Genomic DNA, 19,466 nt, shown 5'->3' with positions numbered 1-19,466 from the left:
CAAATTGTCTGTGAGCCTAACTTTTCATGGCCACATGATAAGGACTCCCATGTTTACCTGAAGTAAGGAAAAGTCCTGCAACAGTAGACTTCCCCATTCCATCCCTCATAGCTTCCACCACATCCCTATACCCCTCTCCTAACACACACACACCCCAAAGAGAACAACAGCCTGAGCTCTAAATCAGGTTCTCTAATTTACCATCTAAGGGTCATTAAGAAAGTGACTTTGCCTTTCTATTCCGTGTTTGTCACATATTATAGGGTGAGTAAAGAGGAGAAAACAATCAACCTTCTAGAACTAATATGAAGATTATGTGTCACAAAATAATTGCAAAGTACCAGGTACCAAACATATAATCAATAAATTTAGCTAAATTTTAGTTTTAGATACGTACTTTCTGCTATTCTATTCTGTTCTAAATAAAATTAATTATCTTCGGTGTTTGCGTAATGCAGCTCTTCCTAGGGCAGCTTTCTAATGGATCAGATCACTATAGTGGATTGTGAGAAAAGGAAATATGGTTCGAAAGTGCCTGAAGAGCAGTCGGTGTTTGAGGAAATGCATAAAACCAGATATTTCACATCAGGCAGGCCCAGATATTCCTCTAACACAGACAAGTGCCTTCATGCACATCACCAGAAGGTACCTTATTTGGCAGAAAATTTACCCAATTATGCCCCCTCCAGGAGACCAATTCTGAAAAGGTATCTACTGCTCTGGGCTAAAACAATAACACAGCGCTTGGCAACTGAACCACAAGCTGGATTTCACCCTACCTACCCCTTCAGCCTGGTTTCTTTCAGCAGAACACAGCCTGTTCATTCTTGACCAGGGCTTTACCCTGTAAAGATCACACCCAAAGTATAAATCCAAATATTGCTTGAGGTCTGTGTGCCCCACCCTAATTTGCAGACCACAAACTATTTGCTTTTAAGCAACTCATGGATGGATTAAAAAGACTGCTGGGGAAGAATTCCTTTCAGAAAAAAGATAATGTTTATTTATTTTTTTTTCAAATTATAGAAGTTGAAGATGCAACATATGACATTTTATTAAAAAAAAAACCTATAAAGAATTTAAAAAGCACTCCCAATACCCCATTCCATAGGATTAACAGCTGGTATATATGATAATGGTGTGCATATATAGTGTCGTATTTCAACCAGGAATATGTACATTTTTTAAGGCACTTAGACCTATCTCCATAAACATTACCATCAATGACATTCAGATTTTAGAAGAAAAAGCCTGGTGAAGTTTCCATACTTGAATCAGGATTGAATATGTCTTTCTTGTTTTTCCTGGCCTTGATGACCTTGAAGGAGAAAGAGATAAAGACAGACCAGTTGAGATGCTGGTGATCCCACATTTCTCTCTTCAATCACACTGTATCTCCTCCCCATGCACCATATCTCTTCCCCTATTCCTTTCTAAATGATTCTTTTCTCACTCCCATCTGTCTCCTTTAATAAATTCTTGACCTTTGAGTCATACCTCTCTCTTTAATTGGGACCGTGAAATAAGATATTCACTCCTACTTAGCATGAGTGCAAGTGAAAGAGCAGGAGATGTCAGGGAACAACAGGAGAGAGAAAGGAGCTGGTGCACCCAATGACTAGAGTTGAGGGGAAGGTTTTCATTGGGTAGAAAGGAAGGAAGAGAGTACAAAAGGTATTCCTGGTGCAATTGCTATCAAAGAAGATTTGGAATGTTTGACTGATGTTCCCGAGAACTGAAGCAATCTGAGAGCATGTGTGTGCCTGAATATGTCAGCCTTTGTTTTGAACTGTTTGCCTTCCAATATTAGCCTTTGTTAGTGTTCCAAGAATCCCACATGAATGTGTGTGTCAGTGTGGCAAAAAGCATGAACTTTGTTATGTAGACCCAACTACCTCTGTCAGATGTAAACCAGTGTATGTATCTCACTAAAGGCAGGTACCTTTGTGATCTGATTTGCTCAGATGCATTCTTGGTAATTTAGGGCTGCTGTGAGCTAAGTTGATGACCCTCTATGGTAGACAATATTTCTCCCATTTCACAAATGATGAACTTGAGGTTCCTAGTGTTAAGTCTTTAGTCAACTAGAAAATCACAGAGCCAGCATTTGAAACAAATGTGCCTTAACCAAATTCTGATTAAATTATCTCCATGCTGTGGTAAAAGCAACCAATTCTTTCTTATTTAACTTAGGTATCATAGCCTTTGAAAGTCTCTCTAATTTTTTTTATTATGATTACAAGTATCCTTCTTCAAAAACGATGGGAAGTTTACACCCAGTAAAGTGCAAGGCTTTGTTCCTTTTCCACTTGCTAAACTCTCCGTGTAATAGTAGCAGTCTAGTTTTCTTAAAGTGTAAACAAAACGATTTGCCACTTTGGAAAAATGATGTTCCCATAAAGTTCCAACCTTGATGTGACTATGAATTACAGATCTCAACTCCCCGTTATTGCCACTTTTCGGTGCCAATTCAAAGCAGGTGAGTTTCAGTTTATCTCCTTCCTCACAGTTGATTGTGGTCAGTCGTCCATGCACCACCACTTCCATCTTCCCTGTATTATCTTGTATTTCATAATAAGTGAATTCACCCCTTACATTTTTCTGCAAAAGAAAATTAACACTTATCTTCTGAAACTGGATCAATAATTTTCCAATCTATGAGAAATACAGGGTGTTTCTGGAAACTTTGGTCTTTGATAGAGTAAATAGAGCTGGAGGTCCTGAATGACAGGTACCAAATAGCTTCAGACACTTGGTCTGTGAATCCTGCCTTTTCAATCCTCTCTTGAGCCTCTTTTGTTGAAGTTCGTTATCTGCTGGAGTTTTTCTAGGAAAAAAAATTGATTACTAATTTTTCCTGTTTTAACATCAGCATAGCTGGGATTTTTTAAGGAGCCTGGATACAGAAAAATCTGATTACTTTGGTAGATATCTTTCACATCTGCCCAAGAGCAGATAATAGAGGCTCTTCATGGCTCTTTACAAGTTTGAGAAAGAATGTTGCAAATTCTCATTAAGTAGATTGGCTCTTTGCCAATCTGCCCAGATCTCAAATCTAGATCATCCATCTAGTCACATTATTCTGGTTTGTAGCTCATTACTTCATTCATTAATTCTACAACCACATACATATGTACAGTCATTTAAACAGAGTGTACAGAAAACAGCACAATTAAAAGTAAGCCACCTTAGAAGACATATATAATGGAGTACGAAACAATACTTCAAACAAGTTAAATCAGCTAAGCATAATATTTACATGATGTGTTGAAACCGAAAGGCACACTGTAAGCCTAAGAATTCACGAAGCTTTTTTTTTTTTTGCATTTTATTGCCCCTATTTATACATTGAGCAGTTAAGCTATGTGACTCTTCTAGTCTTTTTGCTTTCGTATTTTTCTTATTATTTAATGCAGAAGTCAGTTGCTCAACAATCTCCTGATGAATTAATGAATGAGAAGAGGCAAGAACACTTTGAAGTCCAAATGATCAGAATTTTAGCTAACTGTTAGACATAGCTGCATTCTAAAGCAGAGTAATCTATTTGATTTCTTACTCTGATTGTCACAATCAGGATTCAGGCTTGGGAGAGCAACTCTTTTGTTCACAATTAAATTAAGTTGTCATTGATGCAGATGGAGCAGAACTCAAAGAAACAAAATTCTAAGGATATGTGTGTTGATATAAACTGCACTGCCCTGGACAAGGGTGGCTGTGAATAGATCATCACAGCTGATAAAATGCCAAGTTCCCTAGTGACTGTCTTTTTTTTTTTTTTTTTTTTCCTGAGACAGTGTCTTGCTCTGTTGCCCAGGCTGGAGTGCAGTGGCATGATCTTGGCTCACTGCAAGCTTTGCCTCCCGGGTTCACACCATTCTCCTGCCTCAGCCTCCCAAGTAGCTGGGACTATAGGCGCCCACCACCACGCCCGGCTAATTTTTTGTATTTTTAGTAGAGATGAGGTTTCACCTTGTTAGCCAGGATGGTCTCGATCTCCCAACCTCGTGATCCACCCGCCTTGGCCTCCCAAAGTGCTGGGATTACAGACGTGAGCCACCACGCCCGGCCTAGTGACTGTCTTTCTAAATAACTTGCATGGTGACACCTTAAGAAGAGGAATGTTGAGATATAATGTACCCCATATCCTGAAATGAACTCTATTCAATTATCTCTAGTGCTGGGAGAGGGGTGAAGGGGTTGATTTCCTGTGTTGAGTAAGTTGACCAAACTCCAGTTGACAAGACTTTAAAAATTTGGGGTTGCAGGAGAAACTATAAAACAATGGTGTGGGCTTACCTTATGTACCTCAAACACCCCATTCACAAAACTTCCTTTAGTTTGTGAGCAAAGATAACTGATTTTAGGAGTTGTGTTGGCACTTCTAATCAATCCTTGTGGGATCTCCATTTTTCGGTCGGCATTCACATCAACCACAACTGTTAAAGGATATACCTCCAGGAACCCACTGCGGCAAACATAATTTGAGATGGCAATGATCTTCTTTGGGGTGAACTTCTCCTTTAGGTCAATATTAAAAACCTTCACTCGGAAGATTTCATTCTCAGTTGCCACTGTGGCATGAAACATTTTCTTCTGCTCTATGGGCTCATACACAAATGATTCTGTTGCGTTCAGCACCATCACTTCTTTGAGGTCACTCTGGACACCGTGTAATGTGGAAACTTCTTCGGGTCCAGTCTTCAACTTAGAATGTAGAGACCAAAACACAGGCACAATTAAAACAGGAAATACAGGGTCACTCTCTAGTGAGAGTCATCCCAGTCTCAGTGTTGGTCATCAAGTATCACCTTAACTGGGTGAAGTAGGGAAAACTAGACAGAGATCACTGAGATAGTATAATTTAGGTAACGGAGGAAATTAAAAAGATTTAAGGAGTGATTTTATCATCGTCATTGTTTTATGAGAGTGGAAGGAAGAATATTTCTTTTTTGATGAGAATTAACCCATAAAGAAAAGGCATATCCCCTATCAAGAGGTATGGGGAAGCAGAGGGTAAAGGCAAAGCTGCCATGAAGTGACTCCCAAAAGAGATGAAATTTTAAAAGAATCTCAATTTTACTCCTTTCTACCCAGGTCAGGTCACATTGAGCACTGCTGGTCCGTGGAGGTAGCTGTCCTGCCTCCATGTTCTGGTCGCTAGGTCTCCCTTGATCCCTTCTTGCCTCAATACTTCCTCTTCCAGATCAGCAGCCCCTGCAATTCAAAGTGCTCTCCTACAACTCAGAAATAGTGCAGACCACTGTGGAGAGAGGAGGTTAAAGAAAAGTCCCCTCCTGCCTAATATGACAGCGACAAAAAAAAAAAAAAAAAAAAACATAGAGAAAAAAATCACTATTAATAGCACTCAGAGTAAGGAATAGTCTCAATCACAAACCTTAGATTTCATGAGATTTCAGTTGGAACTCATTCTAGTAGATAGGGGCATTTTAAAGACCCAAATCACAAAGCCCTTTCCAATGAAGCAGCACTGTGTTGCAAAAACATTGAGGCAGCCACTGGAAGACTCCATGAACTTCCCTAATCTGAAGGGGCCCAGGTTAGAGGCTGTCCAATCTGAATAATGGCAGGAACTAAAAAGAGTCATGGACTTGGAAAATTAGGCAGGAGGGGACTTTTCTTTAACCTCCTGTCTCCACAGTGGCCTGCACGATTTCTGAGTTGTAGAAGAGGACTTTGAATTGCAGGGTAGGCTGTTGATCTGGAAGATGAAGTATGGAGGCAAGAAGGGATCAAGGGAGTCTTAGAGACCAGAACATGGAGGCAGGATGGCTGCCTCCACAGACCAGCAGTGTGACCTGACCCGGAAGATTATATAGGCCACCTGTGAGTGATGGCTTTAACTCTCTGATGGATTTAACTCTAATGAACTCATCAGTGTGGCAAATTTTCCATAGCATTAGGAAACCCATTCCCAATGAAGTTAATCAGTATCAAATCACCTCACAATAGCCATGACATCAGTACCCTGACACAAGGTGCACAGGACGTAAGGAAATAATTATAAAGCTACTATGAGGACAATGAAAGATCTGAGAGGCATGCGATCTTATACTGTTCGTTGTAAATACACAGAATACTGGAAACAACATAAAGCCAAATAATGTAGGATCATTTGATAATGTATGGAATAACTGCAATTTTTCTGGTGCAATAAAATAATTTAAATCTATATTGTATGACTGAATGGCAGTTCAAGATATATTAATAAAAAAATGGGTTATGGAAAAATATATGAGTGATTTACTCTGACAGAAAATAAGACTCTTTGTATATACATAATGAAAAGTATAAAATCAGAAAGACCATGTACTGAAATGTGGCATTAGTTAGAGATTTCTGATAGTTAAAAGTTAATTATTTTTGCTTATGTATCTTTTTTTCCTAAATTTTTAAAGATATTGTTTGAGTTATAATAAATGAAAGGGAAAAAATCAGTGATAGTGTTATGGTTGGCTCTGTTTCTTCCCACCTTATTCTACCTTAAGGTATGATTTTCGTGTTGTATTGAGGGAAAAACAGAAATGAAAGCCAAATGAAAAATGAAATTAAACAAACATCTAATTATACCTGCTATGGAATAGAGATGATAATAATAGAATTTTAATTTTGGATAGGACCTCAAAATACACACTTGATAAATAAATGACTGATTTGGTTAAATAAAGCATTGTATGTAGTAGGGGATTGGTGAGAAGTACTTTCAAGGTTGTGTTAATCCTTGTCATTATATTGTAGCAAGGGGAATATATTGGGAAGAGGGAACTCGTACCATGGTTAAGCAACTGCTGCTTGGTATTGATGGAAGCATCTGAGGAGTGTGGAGATGGCTGTCAGCTGTGCCAATGCTGGTCATGAATGGTCCTGGAAAATGACTCTTTTCCTTCAGTATCTGCATCCTCATGAGGTCATTCATTTTGGTGATTGTGTCTTCACTTTTCTAAAGGAAAATAGATGCTTGTTCTTTTTTTCTAGTTAATGTTTTTCAAGATCAAATGAAACACATCTTTTCCTTTTTTCTTTTTTAAATAGGATGTTCACTTTGCCAGTTTCTCTTTTTTTCCCTGAGTTCGAGGAGGAGTAATAGCACATATTCAGACATTTCTATCACTCAGCCTTCTCTCATCCCAATCAGAATTAAAAACTCAGATAACTGAAATTGCATTGTTTGGGGATGGAATCCTCAGTCTTCATGTCCTGTAAAACTGGACTAAGTTATTTGGTCAGGTACAACTCTTAGGGCTATTTTGGGGGCAGCATGACTTACAATAAAGTTGGCTACATTTATGGACATTTATTAACTAGGCCTTTCTCATCAATTAGATACACAAACCAGTCTCTCTCAAGTGCTCTTCAGCATACAAGAAAACCAGATCTCTATCTTTAGGGAGCTCTGATCATAGCCGTAACAAGAAGATTCTCTGAAATTCACAATTCCTCAGGCAAGGTTCTATGATCTCTACAGTGTGGGTCAGGCAATCAGAATCTTTCAGGGTTTTTAGCTGCATTCAGGACAATTTAATATTCCACCTAAAGCATTCCCATTAGCTACATTTTTATACATTTTTCAAATAAGATTGGGGAATATCTCTAAAATCACATACTTTGACTACCTTTAATTAAACTAATGGAAGTCCAAAAAAATATTCATCCTATTTGGCCAATTTGGCACATTTTTTTTTTTAAGCAGTTTTGCCATTCAGTAACCTAACTTTTTAAGTGGCAATTGTTGATAGAGAGGTACACAAAAGAACTGCTTGTAGTGAGCTCACACGGAGAACAGCTTCTTGATTAGAACGGTCTCTGACCACCACTGAGCACCTGGACTCTGGAAATAAACCCCAAACAAAACACTGTATATTCAAAATTGATTAAAAATAAATTGCAGACATTTTAACATTTGCACACCTACTGTGGATTCAATCTATGCTCATTAAATGTTCACATGTTAAATGTTAACATTTTAAGTTCAATAAGGCTGCATTTGAATCCTGACTAATACTATCTGTATGACCCTGAGGAAGATTTCTTTGCACCTCAGTTTTCTCACATGTGAAATGGGACTAGCCATAGCATTTGTGTATGATGTTATAAACAATAAATTAGGTAAAGTGTGCAAAGAATGGGCTTTAGAGTCCAGAGCTCAGTAAATGCTCAATAAGTAAGTCTTTGTTGCTATTATTTTTCCACGATCTATTAGGGGTTTGCATGTTTGCTCTGATGAGCAGATATTTCATGTTTTATGATGCCTTTGTTGAAGGAAACCTTGTATGGAGGTAATATAGGAAGCATAATATGAGAGAAGCCCCTCTATTCAGATCTGCCATGTGTAGCAATGTAATTTTATTGACAAGATTGTCTTGAGATATTATCTTTTAAAAATAAATGAAATCTTAAACTGTCATCATGATAGGCCGGCTTGGATGATGAAATTATAATCTTTGTTTGAATAATATTTTAAAAGTGCAAACATTTGTTTTCCCTCAGAGTAAATCCTCCTCCACCCTACCCTGTTCGTGAATTATGCCCTTCTGTGCTGTTCACTTCAGGATACCTAACAGCATAAATCAAAGATAATAATCTATTTCTGGCTTTGAATTAAAAAGTCAAAAGGAACTCTATTATAGAAAAACTACTTGGGAGAAGCTGCGATGTATAAGAGCAAGGATTTCCGGGTTACATAGGGAATCACAGACTGACTGGTCAGACACCATTTTTGCGGGCCTCCTGTGAAGATGGCTGGATCCCAGAGAAGAAATGACTACATGGTGTTTAGGTGGATGAGTCTGCCTCGGATCCTGTGCTTTCAGAGAGGCAGAATGATTCCTATGCAAGTAGAAATGACTGTGCTGCCTATTTAGGCAGGCAAGGTCTTAGAAAGTTCCAAGCCAGTATGCATGGACAGAGTAGTTGTCTTATGATGTCCATGTACGTCATTGCAGTAACAGACAGTGGGCCTGAGGTTTCCATGACTACACATGGGCTCTACCTGTGGCCTTGATGGCAAGTCCCAAGATGGCAACAGTTACAAGCAGCTAGCTCTGCCCACAAAGAACCAGGAAAGACTATATAAGGGGAAATATGAATTCTTGAAATTAATAACTAAAAAAAAAAAAACTGTATAAAAATTGAGAAAACCTGCATGGAGAAAGCCTGTCCTCAACTGATGTGTGTGGAGTGGTGCTGAGGTCTGCAACCTGGGCCAGGGGCAGCTTGGGGCTTGGGCGAGAAACGATATTAGAGAATAGTAATGTAAATCTTAGAGTTTCCTATCCCTCAAGTTGCTGTGGGTCAGTGTTTCCCTGCCCATTCCTTCCCTGCCCATTCGCCTTGGGTATAGGCCCCATAGCGCTGGATTGTAGGTAATACAGGGGGTGATATCAGGGCAGAACAAAAGACAAGCTGGGATAAGAGTTGATACACACAAGTGTAAACTCCCTCTCCCACCCGTGTTGTCTTCCCCTAGGAAAGGGTACCTATAACCTACATTTATTGCTGAGTAGGGAAGGAAGTCATAGGTTTATTATAGCTATGATAAATGCTATAAAGAAACAGAAAGGTACGTATGAAGGCAAACAGTGAGAAAATAAGATCTATTCTGGGAGGAGGGTATTAGTGAGAACTCACTCAAGGAATAGATTTGACTGGTACCTTGTGGTTGAAGATATTTGGGGAGAGAACTGAGATGGAAAAATCTGACATCAAAGGAAGTATCAAAACCCCTGCTGTGGTTAAAAGCATGGATACTGAAACTAAACTCTGATATATGGTAAGACAGCAAAAGAGAAAGGATTGAAAAGAAACTGGAATGTAGAGGAGGAACACATTGGTATAGTAATACTGGGGGAATTATTACTCAGAAAAAATAGCAATTATTCCTATTCATATTTCAAACCATTTTGTGTTGTTTATTTTAAGGGAGACATGGCAGAAGATATCAAATATAAAAAGTTATGCTTCTGGTTTCAAAACCAGGAATAATCCGTATCACACACAAAATTTGTGAGAGAACCTATTATCAGTAAGAATAAAGATTTCCTGCAGAGCTACTGGATCATGTAGCAAGTGGTCAGACAGGTTTTGCCTCCTACGGGGCTGGCTGGACACCAGAGGAAAATGGCTGTATTGGAGGTAGAAGACATATGATCCTGGCTGAGATTCCTAAGCTAAGGGAGGTTTAGGGGCAGCAGAATAACTCCTATGGCTACAGGAATGGACACATTGCTTATTTTAGAAGGGTTGGACCTAAGAAAACATCACGTGTCCCTTTTAAGCCAGTAGGTATGAGAAATCAGAATTTTCCAGGGATATTCACTTATGTCTTTGAAGTAGAAGATAAAAAAAAAAAAAGGGTTTGAACTATTAAGTAGGTATGGGCTCCATATATGATTTTTTCAAAATCTCCCTTTTTATAGGCTCTTCCCTCTGCTAATGTCTCTGTATAGTATACTGACATTTAGTTTCCTCAGCCCACATAGGACCAGGATTATGGTCTGCAGTCCGAAATGGTCAAGACTCAAATGACTGAAGTTTCTTTCACTGGTCTTAGATTCTTGGATCTATCTGTGTTGTATGCTGATGTGAGACCGCTTAGTTAAAGCACACCTCTTAGCGTCATTTTTTGGTAGATAATCCTCCCTGGTGATGAGGGGAGCATGATTCAGAGGAAAATCAACCAAACTGAGGAGTATTTATAGGTAAACCTGTCTCATCAAATGAGTACACATGCAGGTAGCAGCTATCTGCTCTTCAGGCTCTAATACACCAACCTCTCCATCATTTTGTTCAGCAAAGTGATCTTTGCTGCAAGGATTCTCTCGAAGCTACAGTTCCAGAGGCAGGATTATGTTGCCCTTGCTGTCTACATGAGGCAAACTGAAATCGTCAAGATTCTTAATCAAAATCAGAGGGGTTCCAGGTTCTCTGGAGAACTCCCAGTAGCTTGTTTCTTGTACTTTGTTCAAGTGAGGACAGAGTGTTGCAAAATCATATACTTTGACTACCATTAATTATAATAGTGAAAACCCATTTCTAACCATTTACATGTGATGTCCATTTGTCATTGTTTTTCTCACTTCTGGCTTTCACTAATATAATTCTATTGCACCATTTGCTGAAAAAATGGTAGGTGAGAGGGCTGCAGGAGCCTGCTGCAGTGCTGTGGCTCTCTGATGAGAACAGCCTCTAACCACTCTCGTGCATCTCCTCCATCACTGAAAGACTGCAGAGTTCAGACTATTAAACAAACCCAAGCCTGACATGGTCTATTCTGAAATGTTAGTGTACACATACATATAAACATACTAGAGACAATTTTAAATCTCTCTCACATTGGAAGAAACATTATTCCAAAACTATGAATGCTAGTGTTCTCATATATGAATTGAGACTAACAATATCATATTTATGGTGTTGTAATGAAGAATAAGTTACATAATATACATAGCTAATAAGCTTAGAGCCTAGACCCTAGTAAATGCCCAATAAGCAAAAATATAATTATTGTCATTGTTAATAATGGCCTGTGCAGTATTTGAATTTCTGCCTGATGCACACATTTTCCATGCTTTATGTTGACTCTGTTGATGGATACCCCAGATCAAGGTAAGATGAAAATCATTTTATTAAAAATGTTTCTCTCTTTAAGTATGCCACATGTAGTAATGGAATCTTATTGAAAGGAGTACATTTCTAAATTTAGAACATAAAATTTTTTGTTCAGCATTTAAAACTACATACTTGGTAGCATGAGTAGCTATGAAAACACTCAAACAATTTAAGAAAGAAAAGATTACCAACATGCTTCTCTCTGAACGCATCCTCCACCAGCTTTAGCTCCCAGAGGTAAGGGCAGTCTTGAACCATGATGAATAGCTCTAAAAATAGCTTTTACCACACAAGGCATTTATTCTCAAGCAATATGATACTTAGTTTTATTAGTTTCAGAGTTTACAAAAATGTTATTATATTATTTAAAATTTACTGTGACTTGCTTTTTCCAATTATTATTTGCCTCATATGCATCTGTGATGCATGCATCTGCAGCTTGTTTAATTTCAATTCAACATCATGTTCCCTAATGTACCCATTCTCTTGACGTAGGTTATGGGTTCTACCAAGGTTTTTCCAGTTCACATGATGCTGCTGTGACTATCTGTATACGTTTTATTCATTCATATGCCCAGTTGGATTTGCAGCATTGGCAAGTATGCATGTTTTCAGGTTTAAGATAGCACCAAATTGGTTTTCAAAATGCTTGTACCAATTTGTACCTCTTCAGCAATGGTTTCCATTGCATTATACAATGCAAATATGCCTTTGAGGAGGCACAAATGATAATAGTAAGCTAGTGATTTGGCTAAGAAATGGCTGGATGGGGTTTACATAATTCTCTGTGAAGTCTGAGGATGGCTCACTCCTGGAGGTTTCCTGAAGCCAGAAGTTTGCAGATGCAGTCTCAAGTCTTGAGAAGACTTTATTCTATTGAAGTCATCAATTGGGGTGATTCTGGCCTCCATGTTCTCAGGAAAAGATTGAGTTTTTTCTGTCTTGTGGTTTTCAGAATGAGATAGAACCTGGCCAGGCACAGTGGCTCACACCTGTAATCCCAACACTTTGTGAGGCCGAGGCGGGAGGATCGCCTGAGGTGAGGAGTTCAAGGCTAGCCTGGCCAACATGGTGAAGCCCCGCCTCTACTAAAAACACAATAATTAGTCAGGCATGGTGGTGCACACCTGTAGTCCCAGCTACTTGGGAGGCTGAGGCAGGAGAATCACCTGAACCCGGGAGGCACAGTTTGCAGTGAGCCGAGATTATGCCACTGCACTCCATCCTGGGTGATAGTGAGACTCTACCTCAAACAAACAAACAAAAACCTAATATATCCATGTCTACATCTATATATGTTTGGTTTTCTTATTTTCCTTTTTATTCTGTTCTCGCTGTCATCTGTCTGGTACTTTCTATGGAAGAAGAGTGTAAATTTAGATATCCTAACTCCTTCAACTGTACACTCACAAACCAGTATTATAGCCTTCATCCTGTTGGTTGAAATTTTATTGGTGTGTGATTGGGTCTTGGCTTTATTTCTGCTGAAAACCCATCTAGGCCAACTTGGTTAAGCCGGTCCATTGAGGTTATTTTTGCTAAATAACCCTCCCAGTTTATAAGGGCAGCAAATTTCAGAACAACATTAACCAAAGTGATAGAAGCTATTCTCATCAAGCAAATACACAAATTGACTTCTGTAATTTGCACTTCAGGTTCCAGGAAACGCATGTGTTGGTTGTTTGGGCACACTGATCCTCCCTTTGCTGGAAGCATTCCCTGAAAGCACAGTTCCAGGGGCGGGATTCTGTTGGTCCTGTGGTGTGCATCAGATATTCAGAATCCTTCAGGATTCCCGACAGTAATCAAGATAATTCCAGATTCCACTAGGGCATTCCCAGCACCTGTCTTTTTACATCTTGTTAAAGTAAGGATAGAGGGTGTCAGGAAAATCATGTGTGACTTCCTCTAATGTCACTAATGAAAGACTTTTAAGAACATTTAAGGCCGGGCGCGGTGGCTCAAGCCTGTAATCCCAGCACTTTGGGAGGCCGAGACGGGCGGATCACGAGGTCAGGAGATCGATACCATCCTGGCGAACACGGTGAAACCCCGTCTCTACTAAAAAATACAAAAAACTAGCCGGGCGAGTGGCGGGCGCCTGTAGTCCCAGCTACTCGGGAGGCTGAGGCAGGAGAATGGCGTAAACCCGGGAGGCGGAGCTTGCAGTGAGCTGAGATCCGGCCACTGCACTCCAGCCTGGGCGACAGAGCGAGACTCCGTCTCAAAAAAAAAAAAAAAAAAAAAAAAAAAAAAAAGAACATTTAAGCTGCGTGCAGTGGCTTACCCATGTAACCCCAGCAACTCAGGAGGCTGAGGCAGGAGGATCACTTGAGGCCAAGAGGTGAAGATAAGCCTAGGCAATATAGTGAGGCCTCATCTCTACAAAACATTTTTAAAAGTTAGCCAGGCCTGGTAGCGTGCACCTTTAGTCCCAGCTACTTGAGAGGCTGAGGCAGGAGGATCCCTTGAGCCCAGGTGTTTGAGGTTGCAGTGAGCTTTGATTGAGTCACTGCACTCCAGCCTAGGCAACAGAGTGAGACCCATCTCCAATATATAGAGACTCATCTATAAAATATATTTCTCTGATCCTTAAATAGATTGAAAAAGGGGCTATAAAACCTGCTTGTTGATTACAGCTTCGAACACCCAACCCTATAGGCCCCTTATGCACCTTATTCTGGCTTGTAGCATCTGGATTATGAAAACAAATGCAAAATTCAGCACTACATATATGAATATTTGTGGATATATGGCTGAAATTTTAATATATACGGTCCTATACTGGAAGAAATATATTTGTATAATTACCAAAGTTTTTTAGTTGACTAAAGCTGGATATGAATCCTTACTCTAACACTGTTTTTATTAGCCTGAATGGCATTTTTAACCTCTTGATATCTCATGATTGTCATATGTGAAATGAGATAAAAATTGTATCTTTATGGAGATACAATGACGAATATATGACATAATTTTGTAACGAACACAGACCAGCATCTAATAAACGCTCAATAAGCAGAAAAATATTTTCATTGTTATTTTATGTTCTGTGCAGGTTTTTTTTTTTTTTTAATGTCTGCCCTGTTTAAAGATATTTAATGCTTTATGTTGACCCAGTTATAGGGAGCTCCTGATTGAGGAAGTATAGGAGGATTACCAAAAAAGCCTCTTTATTCCCTTGTACAATGTGGCAGCTTAATATCATTGATAAAACTGTCTTGAGTAATTTTCTTTTCAAAATAAGTTGAAACAAATATTCTCATTATTTCAGCAGAATTTGCATGCCTAAAATCATAGATTTGGTTGAGTAATATTTTAATACAGTAGCTGATTGTTTGTCTCATAGTAATTAATCCCTGCTACCGTACCCGATCACGATTCAGGCCATTATGTGATCTGTGCTTCAGAGGAGTCATGACTAAAGGTCATGCTTCTGTCTTCTTCACGTTTTGAATCCAAAAGCACAATGAACCCATATCATACACAAAATCTTTGGGAGAAACCATGATGAGTAAGGACAACGCTTTCCTGCTCAGCTGGTCAATCTTAGAGTGAGTGGTGAGACAACCTGTGGTCACCAAAGCAGAAGTAATGCATTGTGTTATTAAGCATTGGTGGCCATGGAGACACGTGCTTCTTTCTAGAATCCCTGTCCTAGAGTCTTTAGGCACAGCATGATGATTCCTATGGCTGCAGAAATTGCTATGTCACATATTTAGGCAATTGGGAACTTTCTTTCAAGTCATTATGCATCAGAAAACTGACTGTCCTGAGATGTCCAATTTTGTCCTTAAAATAGCAGAGAAGATCAGAGCGGATAATGACTTTACTAGGCACAGCCTCTATCTATCCACCTGAAGCAAGATGGCAAACAGGCATGATAGGTAGCACTATACGACATATAAAACTCTTAGAAAGTATATAGGGAAATATAAATTTTGGAATTTACCAGTCAGGACAATAACAACAACAAAACAACATGAAAAATTGAGAACTCTGTACATGGGAGACCTGTCTTCAACTGGTACACAGGGAAGAGTCATTAGAAAACAGTGTGGTCACAGTGCAGTTGGCACCTAGATGAGACACTAGCTTGGAAAATTGTCATCTAATTTTTCTTTTGACTTCCACTGAAGATACAGCATCTGATTATTGGGTGCAGATGAACACAGGGGTCTTAACATGGCAATGTAAAACATAGGATGATACAGAGACTTACAGCATGTAATTTTTCCTTAGGAGCCTTGCAGAAACTAGATTATGAAAACAAATCCAAACAAAAACAATGTCTAATTTTAAATATATGTAAATATATGAGACAGTTCAACATCTACATTCTGACTTTGGAAGCAATATGTGATCATCAAATGCTGAAGCTTTAGAGTTCATTAAGGCTGGATTTGAATCTTGGCTCTAACACTAAAAATCATTATTATCTTGAGTAAAATTTTGCCCTCTAAGATCCTTGGTGTTAAGAAATGTGAAATGTGACTAACAATAACATCACCTGGGTGATGTAAGGAAGAATGGATAAGAAAAAGTACATAAAGTGCACATAATTTACATTTAGCACACTCACTGCCTGTGAATTTTGGGGAATGTTTTAAAACTCTATCTTGGTTGTCTCTTATGTAAAATGAGAGCTGAGAATAGCATCAATCATGACTGTTATGAGGAAAGAATGTAATAATATACATAAAGAACACAGGTTTTAAAACCAGCACCTAGTAAGTGCTTAAAAAGTAGAAATACACTTTCTGTTACTGTTATTACCCTGTCTCTGCAGGGATTTGTATGTGTGCTCTGATTAACCGCTGTCTCATATTCTGTTTACCTTGTTGACAGAAACCTTAGATCGAATTGGTATGGGAAGCTTTTTATTAAAGGAACTTCTCTATTCATTTCTGCCACTTATTGGCAAGAACACCTTGGAGTATTATCTTCTCAGATTCATTTCAGTTAAACAGTCCCGTAACAAGAGTAGAATTAGATGAGAAAAATATAATCTTTGGTTGAATAATATTTTAAATCACTATGTAATTTTTTTCTCAGAGTAATTATCTCCCCTCCCATCCCTGCTCCTGATTCATGTCAATTTGTGCTTCTTGCTTTAGGTATACAGAGCAGAAAAAAATCAATGATAAGAATAGGCTGCTAGTTTTAAATCTCAATGAATATAGAACATATACCATAGAGAAAATCTGAGGAAACCCGATGATCAGTGGAACAAGACTATGCTCATCTGGGGAGTCACCAAGAAAGTAGTTAGACACTGTATTTACAAGCGATAGCTGGACACCCAAGAATAAATGGCTGCCATGAAGGCATACGATCCTCCTGGGATTCCTGTGCTCCAGGGAAGTTCACATACAGCACAATCATTTGTACAGCTGTAGCAAGGATTGTGATTCATATTTTAGCAGATGCGACTTAGAAATTCTCACATAATCCTTTCAAAGAAATATGAGTGATAAAAGCATAGTTGTTTGGAGATGCCACTTAAGTCATTGAAAAGGCACAAATAAAATGGATCTTAGGTTGCAATGACTGAGCAAGGGCTCGTTCCATAGCCACCTGTGCCCAGATGGCAAAAAGGCGCAGGTTCTGTTCTTCAAACACCTGCATAAACTATGGAGGGAAATACAGCTTTTTGAAGCTAACTAAAAATTACAACAATGAAAACAAACAAACAAAAAAAATCAAAATAGAGAATCCTTAAATATAGGAAGCTTCTCTTCCAAGATGTGTGCATGGTGGCTGCAGGTATCTGCCGCTGGGTCAGAATGCAGCTTGGGGCTTGGGTGAGAAACAACTGTAAAAAATAATGATTTAATTCCTTTTGCTTTTCCTCCAAGTTTCCTGCCCCTTCACCACAGGTACAGGCTTCTGAACCCTCAGTGCAGGTGACTACAAGGGTCATATCACTGCTGAGCAAAAGGTAATCTGGAATAAGAATTGATGTACATAGCATGAACTGACTTTTTCCCCTCTTGTATTGTATTCCTCTGGGGGTAGATGCTACCTACCATCTGAGCTTATGGCATAGAAAAGGAGAAAATCACTCCCACATTCCAATTGTTTAAATGCTATTAGGAAAAGTAAAGGGAGCTAGGAAAGCTCATAAATGGAGAACCAGAGAGAACCAAAAATGGGAGGATCTCATCTAATCTGAAATGTGGGTGCCAGTGAGGACTTGCTCTAGGAAGGGATTTAGGCTAGGGCCTGTGGAGAGTTGAGTTAGAGAAGAGACTGGAGAAAGTGATCCCAGCAAAAGAAGCAATCTATATGTCAAAGCTTCTGATTTGGAAAAGACCATGGATAGTTTAAAATAAAACCTGGAATGTGGTCATGAACGAAGTGAAAGGATGAAAGGTAACTGGAATAAAGATAATGAACATATTCTTGTATTCATCCTCCTCCATTTGGCTACTTCCCCACAATCTCTCTCCAAACCTAGATCAACAAAAGACAGTAATCCTCTTGAGTCAGGAAGCACTTCATGAACGCATACCTTGTAAACATCAAAAGACACAGAGACTAGTAAGGTCTCAACGAATATACTTAATTAATACTGAGAAACTTAATCACATAAATTTTATTTGATAAAATTACTCTTTCTCTATGTTGCTTTAGATGTTTTGATCATCACTTTGCTAGAAAGATTCTTTAAAATTCACAATTGCAGATGCAGAATTCTGCTATTTTGTAGTCTGCATCAGCCAGCTAGAATCCTTCAAAGTTCTCAGATGTATTTAGAAATATGCAAGAACTTACCTTAGCATTACCAAGTAAGTGATTTTTTAAAAATACTCTTTACCGAGGGCAAGGAAGTATAACTTCCTTTATTTTCACTATTTTTAAATCTTTTTTAAAATTTATTAATACTAGTTTAATTTCCATAGTTCTATCACTTCTGTCATTCAGTTACGTAATACAGAAAATGCACTCTGTTAGAAAGGCAAATGAAAGAATTCTACTTCTGGAGAGTGGTTTACTTATTAGAACACACTCTGATCACCACTGGTCACCACATTTGTTATCAGAAGGTTTACAAAGTGTGTGCTATGCAACCATTGTGCAACCAATAAATAAATTACTGACATGGCATATATAAATTCCTCATCTAAAGCCATATATAATCATTAATTTTTCAAGTTTTGGGTTTAAATAAGACTGGATACGAATAATGACTCTTAACTTTCTTGAAGGCTTGAGGAAGATTTTTAACCTTTGTGTACCTCTATTTTCTTCTCTGTGAATTGGGGCAGAATTAGCCTCCTCCTAATGGTTATGAAGAGAGAATGAGATAATGTACATCAGGAACAACACGTGAGAACCAACATCTAGTTAAGTGCTCAAAAAGTAGAAACAGAATTATTGTCATTGTTGCTCCATGTTCTAGGCTGAATTTGTAGGTTTTCTCTGGTCCACAGATATAACCTGAGTGATGCTGACCCTGTTAAGGAAAATCTCAGATCAAGGAAGTATGGAGAACACATTATGAAGTAAGTCTCTGTTCACATCTATGAAATTAGTAATTTAATCTCATTAACAGGAAACTCTGTGAAAGCAAAGAATGGGAGGACTCATCAGTTCCAGTATCTTGTATCAGTGAGAACTTGCCAGAGGAAAAAATTTAAGTTGGCATGTAAAATTTGAGGAGATTCCCACCAGTGATGATATAGGAGAAATAGATACCCATCAAGAAAATAGCATGTGTCAAAATATGTAATGGGGGTAGGAACTTGGAACTATGAAAGTAAAATCAGAAATATTACTAATAAGCAAAGAGGAAATGGGTAAAAGGAACTGGAATGTAGGATCTGAACACATTCTTG

At 38.6% G+C, this 19,466-nt stretch overlaps 1 protein-coding gene across 2 annotated transcripts in view; it reads right to left on the bottom strand.

The window, feature by feature from the left end:
• Positions 1-980: 980 nt before the first annotated feature.
• Positions 981-19,466, bottom strand: part of IFI16 (interferon gamma inducible protein 16) — a 42,137-nt gene continuing 23,651 nt past the window's right edge. Inside the window, exons 7-10 of one of the 2 annotated variants that reach the window (XM_050757824.1) lie at positions 6,785-6,958; positions 4,297-4,704; positions 2,410-2,601; positions 981-1,318 (exon numbers count right to left, since the gene is read on the bottom strand). In XM_050757824.1, the coding sequence (XP_050613781.1) occupies positions 1,238-1,318; positions 2,410-2,601; positions 4,297-4,704; positions 6,785-6,958 (855 nt within the window). In that variant the 3' untranslated portion in view covers positions 981-1,237. Of the gene's footprint in view, positions 1,319-2,409; positions 2,602-4,296; positions 6,959-19,466 lie in introns of both variants that reach the window. The other variant, XR_007719306.1, reaches the window with a different exon arrangement.

Source organism: Macaca thibetana, chromosome 1 (genome assembly GCF_024542745.1).
Source record: "Macaca thibetana thibetana isolate TM-01 chromosome 1, ASM2454274v1, whole genome shotgun sequence".
Lineage (NCBI taxonomy): Eukaryota > Metazoa > Chordata > Mammalia > Primates > Cercopithecidae > Macaca > Macaca thibetana.
The sequence above is the reverse complement of the archived record's forward strand: the minus strand, read 5'-3'. Positions and strand labels throughout refer to the sequence as shown.